The sequence below is a fragment of the Rhopilema esculentum genome, chromosome 21 (assembly GCF_057945365.1).
Source record: "Rhopilema esculentum isolate cy_ngs chromosome 21, ASM5794536v1, whole genome shotgun sequence".
NCBI classification, from domain to species: domain Eukaryota; kingdom Metazoa; phylum Cnidaria; class Scyphozoa; order Rhizostomeae; family Rhizostomatidae; genus Rhopilema; species Rhopilema esculentum.
The window spans coordinates 4,435,125-4,446,443 of record NC_142835.1 but is presented as its reverse complement, the minus strand read 5'-3'; the positions used below and the strand labels follow the sequence as shown (position 1 = coordinate 4,446,443).

The 11,319-nt window shown below is 35.1% G+C and overlaps 1 protein-coding gene across 1 annotated transcript; it reads right to left on the bottom strand.

Moving 5' to 3' along the window:
• Positions 1 to 659: 659 nt before the first annotated feature.
• Positions 660 to 11,317, bottom strand: LOC135684772 (WD repeat and FYVE domain-containing protein 2). Its single transcript, XM_065200426.2, has 12 exons — positions 11,013 to 11,317; positions 9,437 to 9,504; positions 7,404 to 7,477; positions 6,849 to 6,903; positions 6,430 to 6,580; positions 5,749 to 5,867; positions 5,011 to 5,137; positions 4,578 to 4,683; positions 3,735 to 3,836; positions 2,989 to 3,119; positions 2,424 to 2,532; positions 660 to 1,801 (listed from the first exon to the last, which is right to left on the bottom strand). Exons 1-12 carry the CDS (start codon positions 11,183 to 11,185, stop codon positions 1,763 to 1,765), a joined length of 1,254 nt encoding a protein of 417 aa, XP_065056498.1. The 5' UTR covers positions 11,186 to 11,317; the 3' UTR covers positions 660 to 1,762.
• Positions 11,318 to 11,319: the final 2 nt, after the last annotated feature.

Below are 11,319 nucleotides of genomic sequence, written 5' to 3'. Positions count from 1 at the left end.
GTGGCGGCCTTTTCTAAGCCCTTTCAAGACTTTGATATTTTGGCCCCTCTACTTTTAAATACGTTTCGCCCGCCCTGTTTACTGCCATACTTAGAAAGTTCAATTACTACAGAAATGTCACACACTTTAAAATTGTTGCAAAAATGCTACAGGGTGTGAGAAAGATTTGTTCTTTTGCGCCCCAAACATCTTTCATGTGCTGACGGATAAAGTTTTGGAAGGTTACCGCCCTCGCACCCCCTTTGGCAACACCCGATATGTCACGATAAAAAGTACCCGGAAATTAAGTTAAGGCCACAATGAAAAGTGATTGAAAAGTAAGTTGAATCAATGTCGTTACAGTACAGTGCTATTCCATGAACACGTTACGTTACAGTACTGTGTACATCTCAAATGGATAACCCATGCCAAAATTAAAGTTTTGTTTTTACTTTTATTTTCACGAATGGTTAAGGTCATCAACCGAATGCCAAATGTATTTGGTTCTCAAGAGTATCGTCAAAAGGTAGATATTTTCAATCGAGTAATAAAAATTGCTTCACTGCTGTCGTAGTTGAGAGCTTCACTGCCGTCGAGTTGATCCCTTTCACGATCTTTCTGCTAATTCTTGTTAAGGAATGTGTAACAACAGAGCGGGAGAAGAAAAATGAAGGCCAAACTAAGAGATCACTTATCAAGAATTGTTATTTAAATCAAGTTCATTATGCCGATTCTTTGTTATAAAAATGACAAAAAAAAGATTTTAACTTGCTACTGCTACTGCTTCAAAGCTAACTCTTGCTAATGCCAGAGCTCTATTACAATCATCAAAAATTATGATACCTCTTGAAGGGAATGTTTACATGGAGAGTAGCTTGCATGGCTAACTGGAATGGTTCTGATATCTCATAATTACCAACAAATTCTCTTATATCCAATGCATTAACACTCGAAGAAAGCCCGAAGAGATTTGATTTGATTGGATCTTACTTAAAGCAGGTTGAGAACTTTATACTCAAGAAGCTAGCTGGCTGGCATAGCGGGAGCACTTCGCTTGAGCGTGTATATGATATAATGTGTGTCACAAAAATGCTTAAAGCATGCTTGACTGGCTACATTCCTTAATGCATCATGGGATAAATTAGGGCAGTTTATCAACAAACAAAATCTTGGCTATTAATGATCTAATTAGGGTACCGTACCTTGTATGATAATGCTTATATATATACGTATTTAACTAGTTCCAGTACACCACGTCATCTTACGAAGTTTTCGTTTTAGAATTTGATTTAGCTGGACAAATAATGCTTTTTATTAAAAAATGAAACTAAAGATATTTTATCACAACACTCAATAGAACCAAATAAAAAACAAAAATAAGGATACTAAGCTACATTGGCTCTTTCCTTTCTAAATATAATGCTGAGGATGAAATTATATTTTTAAAGGAAGTTTTTTATCTAAAATCTATCTACATCAATATGTATGGATTTGGAAATCAATTTTCTACCTGTACTACACTACAGAGAAAAGCATACACAATAGTTACGTGAAGTAAGAAAAATGTTGACATTTGGTTCATATAAGGAAGATCAAATAACAAATTGTTCTGCAAATTCTTTACTTTTTACAAGTTATGATACAAGATATTGTGATTAATTGGGAGGTGGTAAGTGAACACCAGTCATACAAAGCCTTCTTGGAATCATGAACTGTGATTTGCGTGGTAAGCTTATAATTATAGGACATTTATGGTTTCTTGCTATAACAATATCTACATTGGCTATCGAACATCTTGGAGCATTGGTCTGATGTCCCAAATCTAAAAGAAATTCAGAGTTGCGTTTGTTACGTCGTTACTATTGAATATCAACGAGCAAGGAAATCTAGACAACAATAAAAGATGTGAAAACTGTCTGCGGAGAACCGTTCTCGGGAGACAGTGAATTAATTGCGGTGATAACTTTCAGTTTGGTTGAAATACTCCAATCAACAAGGAATAAAACGTTAGTTAAGATAACTGGTTTTCTATTGACAAAGGGTTTATTTAGAAATGACAGAATTTAAAAGCCTCTTTTCAAATTCTTCAGAGCCCAGAAAAATTTACATCCTTCTTCTGGACATTTTCGTCAAGCTCTGTAATCTTTCTTCTGAAAAAATTGGGCGTTGACTGGCTACATTTACTTCTTTTGCTTTCGTTTGCTTTCCTGACTTTATTTAAAGACCATAGAATGGCCATGTTTTCCGGCCTCTGATACTCATTTTTCTTCACTAGAATCGTGTAACGTGATTTCTACTCTACGTCTTATTGGAGACGGGGAAGGCTATCAAGATTTTTCAGTTTGCTGAACTTTTTTCCCGATTAATATCTAATAAATTCAAATAGGGTAGTCCTTGAAAAGTGCATCTACAAATCTCCTTGGGAAATCTGTAATTGTCCTCACCTTAACGACTTTATCAGCACCACACGTGAGCAGCCTGCCTTTGCTGAGATCAAGCGACATGTCAGTGATCATGTGTTTTGTATCGTGGAAAACTGCCAATGATGTAGTTCTGCAAAATAGAGTTGGATAAATGACATCGTGGGAAATCGAGCACTCGTAGGCATGTGTGTATAATTAAATAGTCTATTCCATGCGAAAAACAGCATTCATATCCTCACAAGCGATTGAATAATTGAAATTGCAACTTTCAAATATGAGCATTTGGCAAAATTTTAGTACAGATATAGTGCATAAAGGTTACCGCATCAAAGCTCATTTTCTGTGGCTGAAGGTCACGTGAATCAAGAATGACTTAACCAGGGCATACAGAAAGGTTGATGAAAATGATTTGAAGTCAAAAGAAAAATAAATTGAAGTTGAAAGCGGAATGAAACCTTAACAATAGAAGACTAATCATAACTTTAGAATGTTATTCCATTTCTCCATGTGTAACATTTGGTTTAAGCAACAAACTGCTTTATCTGTTATCTTTAACAGTAAGGAGAAAATTAGCAAAGAAACTCACTCTTTTTCAGTTAACTGATTATGACATTCTTCACAGAGTCTTACGTCGAATTCAAATCCAAGGAGAGGTAAAGGTGACGCCTTTTCGCTGCATTTATTGCAAACTGCACGTCCGCATCGTCGACAATGGTGCTATGGTTCAAAATTCATACTATATCAAGCGTTCTTTGTTTTTAAACAATCTGATAAAGTCGCCCAAAAATTGCAGTACCAGACTTTCATTTTTCAACAAGAAATAATTAAAGCTTTTGCTACAACATTCAATCGGCATTTTCAAGAATTGCTAACATCATACCTATGTATAAAAAGTCTTAGAAAAAACTTTGTTTATTTGTAGTCATGAACAGTCTAGCGGGCGCTAGTGCTAGCTAGCATCAACAGGCGGGCACTTGGTTTGCTAAGCTGAAAGAAACCCACATGTATTTCTACGCAGTATTTTGCTTGTGTAGGTAAATCTCATATCCTGTGAATCTCGACACCTCAAAAGGCTAAAACTTGCTTGATTCCTCTAAAAAGTTTGGGTTCTGGTGAGTATTTGGTGCTGTTTAAAAGATGGCATTAGAAGTTTGTTTTATGATAAAAACAGATCCAGATAAATCCAAAACGATCAAAATAGCCGTGAATCAAAATATGCAACTCGAAAGAATAAACAATTGAAATACTTTATACCTGTAGCATAATGGCACGAAACATAAGTAGCGATGTTTTTTATGCTAATTAGAAATTAACAGAAATGCGATAACTTACTTGTCTTACACCGATAACTTTTTTCTCCATCATGTGTTTGAAATTCCAGAAAAAGGGTTGTGAACATTTTTCGCAAATATCGCTTTGCGACCAATTTGGTGTCTACAAAGGAAAAACGGCTGATTATATAAGTTGAAGGCTAATCATGACATTCGATTGTATAGGCTCTTCAATACACAAGTTGATCTATATAGCCTTGGTGCTACATTTTGGTGAAGAAGCAAATATTTTGCCTGGAACCATGGTTTTAGATTTCTGATGCCGCAAAGACAATTTTAGGCCACCCTGAGGTAAGGGGGCTAGTGGGCAACGGAACCTTGGAACAGAACAATGAATGGCCATTTTAGGGGCTCATCAGAATTCTGACTACTGTTCAAACTAGTTAAAATTTCATGATTTGTCGAAATAGTAGATCTGAGAGTTCTTAGGCCTTTCTGTGAGCACCTCACGGCTATTATTTTTCGCGACTGGCCTTTTCTTATATCCGCTTGCTTCCCTTACCGAGAGAAGATCTTTCCAATGAGAAGGATTTTTGCTAACATTTACTAAGCAAAAAGAACTAAGGAAACAAAAAATGTATCATGGTTGTTAGTCTCCTCAAAATCCTTGAAAATTGACTTTGACCAGGGACTGTAAATTCACCAGACATTTTTTTCTTGACCAAACTAATTCTAAGCTTAAAGAATTAAATATCATCAAAAAATGTCTGCAAAAAAAGCAATATGCATGTTGGCATTAAGGCAACATATAAGGTTCCATAACAGCATCATAAAGCAAAAAATATAGGAAGATTCTTTCTAAATGTGTCCGTTATTCCAAGAAATCACAAAACTTAATACATACTTCATCTCTTTTTGTCTTCATATCCCAGATAACGAGGATCTGATCTTCGCTTCCAGAAAATAACTTTTTACATTGAGGCACGTAGGCCAAACCCCTAACTTTGTTTCTAAAACAAGCAAAACATAACAAGGATGAATATATGAAACCGACGAGATTCAGTTCAACTTTGTAGATTTCCAAGTTTCATTTTTCAAAATAAACATATTTTTGTGCATCGAAAAATACCTTTAGATTGACAAAAACAACGAATGAAAATAAAATCTCAACAATAGAGTGAAAGAAGAAACAGAATAAACCGTACATCCAAGATCCTACAATATGGATGATAGATTTAGGAAATTTGGCAAAGTGAAGTAAACGATGAAAAGATTCAAGCCAAACTGACGAGTTTTCAAATTAGGTAACACGAAACAAGCAATTCCAAATTTCTTACACATGTCCCTGGAGCTCTAATGCAGTTCCTTGTTTCCCTCCAATATCCCAAATTATTACGGACTGGTCGAAGCTCCCAGAAAACAGCCACTTATTATCAGAATCCCATGTCAAACACTGGATGCTTCCTAGGCACAATTAGAAAAAACGGAAACAGGCATTAAATAGCTACTAGTGGTCGACTTTAACTTAATAAAACAGCCCAGAACTGTACAGCATCAAACGTTGAAGCTACTTAAACTTCTTAGGGATACACAAACCACCACTACAGGGATGGGGTGGACAAATTCCGGTAAAAGATGGCCCCCCGTTGGGACACCAGCAGCTCTTTCAGTGGTCTCCAGCATGTGGCCTGTTGTCTTCCAAAACGGTAGGTAGACAATTCCAGTAAAAATTTTATCACCTGGCGGTTACCGTGTGACGATAAGCGGTCTCCCTGAGATAAAAACCGGTCATCCCGGGCGCGCTGAGACTTAATTGTCCGCCCCTGCACTCCCTACACTAACGAATTAAAATCTTCCCTCATTTTACTCTTTAACAACAGCCTTGAAATCTTCCTTTTTCTGACTATAACCTAAACTTGCCAAAAGCCAAATAATTTGTTTGTGCCCAGCCAATCAACAAAGTGTCAAACTATACCAAAGACAATCTTATCAAGATATTACAAGCAAATATCAAGCAGAAGGCATACTCGCAAGTAATGTGAGCATTGCAAAAATGAACGTTTTTAAAAACAAACCTGAATGTCCTTTCAATGTGGTGACATGAGTCAAGCTTTTTTCCTCATCACTTAACCTTAAAACGCTTATTTGTCCACTAAAATCTCCAACAAATACATATTTTGCATCAGCATCAAACCTGGTTTATCTGTTAAGGTTTACCACAGAAAAAAACTTCCATGCAATCTAACCACAAACAATGCATACATATGAATAACTAAACTGGACTTGACATTGAGGAAGAATGAACAACCCTGAAATAAAGAAAATCATAACAAACAAAATGTACATTACCTTGTACTCTTCAATAGTTTAACTCTACAGTATAAATAAATATTGAAATAACTAGGAAAATCTTAATTAACAAAACTTTGGAGCATGGATCTTAAGGCTGGCTTTAGAAGCTCTTAGAGCACATCACAGATAAAAAATTTTAGAGACTTCTTTGTCAAGAAAGGGAAATCTGGTATTCATAAATCTCTGCACAAAATTATTTGCTCATATGAACTTGCAGAGGATAGAGTATATAATTAAAAAATTTAAAACTCTGAACTTCCTGTCAAAACAGAAAGGTTAATTTTATACCTTCAAAATGACGTTTTTGAATTTATTCATATTGTCACTCTAGAATTCTTATCAGAGATTCCAAAATGAACTGATAACAATGAAAATATTAAATGGAATTTGCAATGAAAAGATACTGCATACAAGTACACCAGGCTGTTGTGTTGTACCCACCAAACCTTCTTCCTTCAACAGTGCTATGCCATTGAAAATATTTATCATTGCCACAACTCAGAAGCCAGCGATACTCATCTGAGTATATAATCGATTTTACTGTCTTTGTATGAGCTGAAAGTAAAATACAATTTATTCATTTGACGGAAAAAATTATCTTAAGGGAAACAACATTTTGACTGAAATTTTTTTTTAAAATTCTAAGTTATTGTAGACACAAAGGGCCATAAAGAAAACATGTTGTGCTATATTTTTGTAGGAGCTTCTATTGCAAAAGCAAATTCTAGAAATAAAAGGTGTAAAGTAATTTTTAGACAGACTTCCTTAATTAGAAAACAAAGTCATAAATCCGGCAAAACTTTAGATAAATTTCTGTACTTACCTAGATAATTTCTTTCATGGCTTAATCTATTTAGATCTTCTGAAAGTTTCATTTCCTACCAAAGAAATGAATGATCTAGTCAGGTAAGTGGAATTCAGATGCTTGTTACAACTACAAACAACATGCAATATACAGCCTTGTCCAAGTTGTTTATTTTATTATTTCGAATAGGCACAACATATCCTTATGAGTTCTAATAATTTTAATGAAACTAGCGAACATCATTTGGCAATTTCTTTTCATGCTATTCTTTTAATAAGGACAATTCCAAAGTGGATGTTTGTGAGGTTAGAATTCAAAATATGTGTTTCACATACCTGTACTGACAAAAATTCATTGGAGATAGGAAAAGTTAGAAGAGCCGAGCATCAAGGGTTTTGCACACCTTTCGATGAACACGATGAAGTAACAAGCTACCCTCTCTATCCCAAGTATAAAATATGACAAAGAGGATATACTTAAAAGTATATAAAATGTAGCAATAGTGAGAAAAATATATGTTGAAACAGCTCATGGACCAAGAAAATATGAAAACAACTTTTAAATCATACATACTGCAATAGTTCCATTTGTAAGTCCAACAAATAACTTGCTGCTTTCACCATGGTAAAACAGGCATGTGCAAGGAACTAGAAATTTATGATACTTTTTGATTAAAAAGTTGATAGTGAAATTGAATAAACAAAAAAAAGAAACTTTTTGATTTCAACTGAATATTAGCCTGCCCCCCCCCCCTCCAAAGTATTCAAACAGAAGCCAATGTTACATCAATTACACAAATTGTAAAATTTTTGCCCGCGATTCATTTTATTTCTAAAGTAACAAATTTGGAGAGACATCCATGAGACAAATTGACAGCACAGAACCAGTTAGGAATCAATCTAGCAAAATTTCAATGAAATGGTAATGAATATTTGCCTGAATGTCAAGGATTTTGACATTGAGAAGGTCCTGAAAGAGTTTAGAATTCAGTTGACAGTTGAAAATGCACATAGTTGTGTGACATGGGGAATAGTCTTGTTGAAAAGTTAAAGGTTGATTTACATATCCATTAATATTATTATATGGTACTTTCTGGTAAGGATTTTTGAGGATGGCAACATTATATGCAACATTGACAGAACAACTTCGAAAAACAAGATAATGATCCCATTAGGCCTAATTAGATCCCAGACCATTAGTGAAGTTCCTCCCTTTTTTGGGTTTGGTGGACAGGACATTTGGTTATCTAATTCTTTAGTTGTTTTCCGGACTCAGAAGACTCCAGAATCATTTTTTAAAACAAAATCATTTGAGAAGACATTATTGGCCCAGTCAGTGCCAAGTCATTCTTTTGTGACCTTACACTGTTTTGCAAGTGAGTGCAGTTACAAGCTGAAGAATCAGGCTTTCTTCTTAGGATACAAATAATAATTTCATATTTTGAAAGAGTATGCCTGACTAGGTTTTTGAATTGGATTTTGGTCACAAAACTTCCTGGTTACTCACTACTTTAACTTTTTTAAAACCAACAATATGTGGCTTCTTCCCAACCACTGCTACAATTCTTTTGTCTGTCTGAGAAGGTTTTTTTCACTTGCCTGTTCTCAATTTTTCTTGCGTAAACTATTCTATTTGAATAACTTGCAAATACTATGGGCAGTATACTATGGGCAGTAGAACTGCATGACAAAAAAATTTTATGACAATTCACTTTCATTGTACATGTTTTGAGTCTTTCTATTTTGCAAAGAAAAACTTTTTTTCCACTTTTGAAAATAATTTTCCCAGCAAATTTTCTTAGAACAAAACTTTAATATGTTTGGTAATTTATTCTGCTTATTTCCCGAGCTTAATGATTTATATTCAAACATGAACTTAATAATACTCAGGCCTTTTTGCAAATAAATTTTCGCAAGGGAACAAACTGTCCATGTGGATCAGCTTAGGAGGGCACGATTGCTCTTCCAACAGTACTTGTTAAAAGAAGTCCTTCAGGACATGAGAAGGAATCAAGGTATCATCTACCCACAACTGTCTAACCTTTTGCTTTCTAAATGTGCGATTACTGCCAGTTTGTAACCAAAACATTTGATGTAATGATTTATAATGTTAACAGTGAGGAAATGATGCTTTGTTTTCATTAACAACTTGACCCTTCATTCAGGAATACCCTAACTTTTAGGGATGGACAAAAAGGAAATACGTTAAGTTTCACCAGCTAAGTAAAAACATAAGATATAGCTTGAAACCAATCAAAACTGCTATCTAGAAGTTAAAAATTTTAAAGGTCTTCTTGAGTGTATGAATCACATCAGATTCCAACTCCTATAAAAAACGTTCAGCTAGAAAGCCTCGAGGGAAATCCTTGATGACACTGCGGGAAAATGTGAATTGAATAATGGTGGCAACAATAGTGAAATTTCCTGCTAACTTTTTCCCAAGTGAAACGAAAAGGCCTGATTATTCTCTTTCACTTAAATTGCGTTAGTCAGAGTTAGGCCAATAATTTTGCTTGACCATCTGAATACCTCTGGGAGGGGTGTGTGAAGTGGGAAGGAAGGAATTCAACAAATAAGCCAGAATCAAGGCAAAAACTAAAAGAATACCTGGCATGAAATGACAAATACTAGGCCAATATTGCCCACTGTCTCTTTTTATCCAGACTCGGAGGCTTCTAAAATAAAGTTTGAAATGAAATTTAATTACTGGCATGCTTTTGTTAGTTATAGAGAAATCTACTTGTACTATAAATGGAAGTCAATTTGCCCACAACTTCATTCAGGTGAAAAACACAGTTGGCATTTGCTACTTGTAGCATGCAATCAGCTATGCATCTCGTTTAGGCACCTGTTGTTATCATCAACCCTGCTGACTAACCATTTTTTTAGTCAATGAAAGCTACCAGCCACTCCCAGACAAGTAGTAACCTGTATTAAGATTTTAAAGGGCACAGGAAAAGCCAGTGTTATCAATCCATACCCTCTCTTCACATTGTTGGTCATTCAACAAACTGTCATTGAAGGCTATACTGAGATTTGCTCATTTAATATGGTCCACATGCAAAATCCGTCAAAACAAGAATAAATGCATCAAACTAAGACCTGTAATAGCCTGTCAACTCTAATACCAGCCCTAATTATTTCTTAATGGGGGCAATCCCTTCTTCACAATACAGCTAAATTACAATTCCTGGCTATTTGAATCATTTTATCCCAGTTTGTTTTTGTGTAGGAAAAATGAGTACACTATGTGATGGGTGGAGGGGAACACATATGCATATATATACTCTAGGGGTTAAACCTTTTAAGCATATCATGACTGCAAACAGTTAAGCACTTTATAACAGTTTCAACTTCAAAACAGCAACTCAAGTATACATAAAGAACAAAAAGCTACAACAGCATCATAAGTGTACAAGTATTCTTTGTACACAGCCACAGGATACCTACCTTTTCTTTTCAACCAGTAGAAGAATCATTGAACTCACTTTTTTATAAGAAACAAAGGTCAATGTTGAGTTTCTTAACGCTTTGTAAAATTTCAATATTTAGTTTTTATTAAGGGTTTCTTAATAAATACATTATACATATACTTAATTTTAATGCTAAGGGATCTTCCAACCGAATTTTATTGCAGCTGCAGCTCTTCAATTTTAGACATTTGTGAAACTTCTGTAAAGAGACATTTGTGAAACTTTTGTTGACTCTCCTAAAACTGCAATACTTAGGCGAAAGAAGTATATATTTTTAATCTCTGAGTCGAAGTTTTACGCAAACCGGCCAATCATATATTGTGAAATTGTTGAGTTCTTTGTTATTCAAAAGGCAATTGTTTCTTAATTTTTTTTACATGATCGTCCATTACTTGTTTTTATAGCAAGTTTCTAATTAAAAATGCTACAATAGTTAAACCAGCAGAAGAACAGCGATGACTTTTGATAAAAATTCCCAAAACAACCAGATCGTTGTCAAAACATTGACCGCAAAAGCAGCCAGCTAGTGTGTCATTCAAGCATTTATCACTAGATTTCATTTTTTAGTTCTCGAGCAAAATTCAAATTACTCGGAACAGTGCAATAGTAATCACATGACCAGTTCTGCAAGGAAAAGACAACCAACCAGTCAAGCCCAAAGGGGGCCTACGGCAAACAAAGATGTTTTTTTCGTGTTCAATTATACATACTTGTCTGAAGACACTGTGATAACTGCATCTTCGTGAGGTACAAAGCAAGCCATGTTAATAGCATCTTTGAAACCTTCAAGCTTGTTTAAAAGATGCGGTCTGGCCCCTTTCTTTTTTCCGCCTTGGCTTTCGCTCTTGATATTCTGTGAAGCCATCTTCGTCGAAATCAGCATACTGTGCGATTGCGAAAGCCGGAAGTGCGAAGGAGAAAATACGTCATAAGTTAACTTACTACCTGGATTTTATCCTTCGTATTGTCAGCAAAAACGCTTTAAAATGACCCATTGGACAGATTTCCTTCACAAAA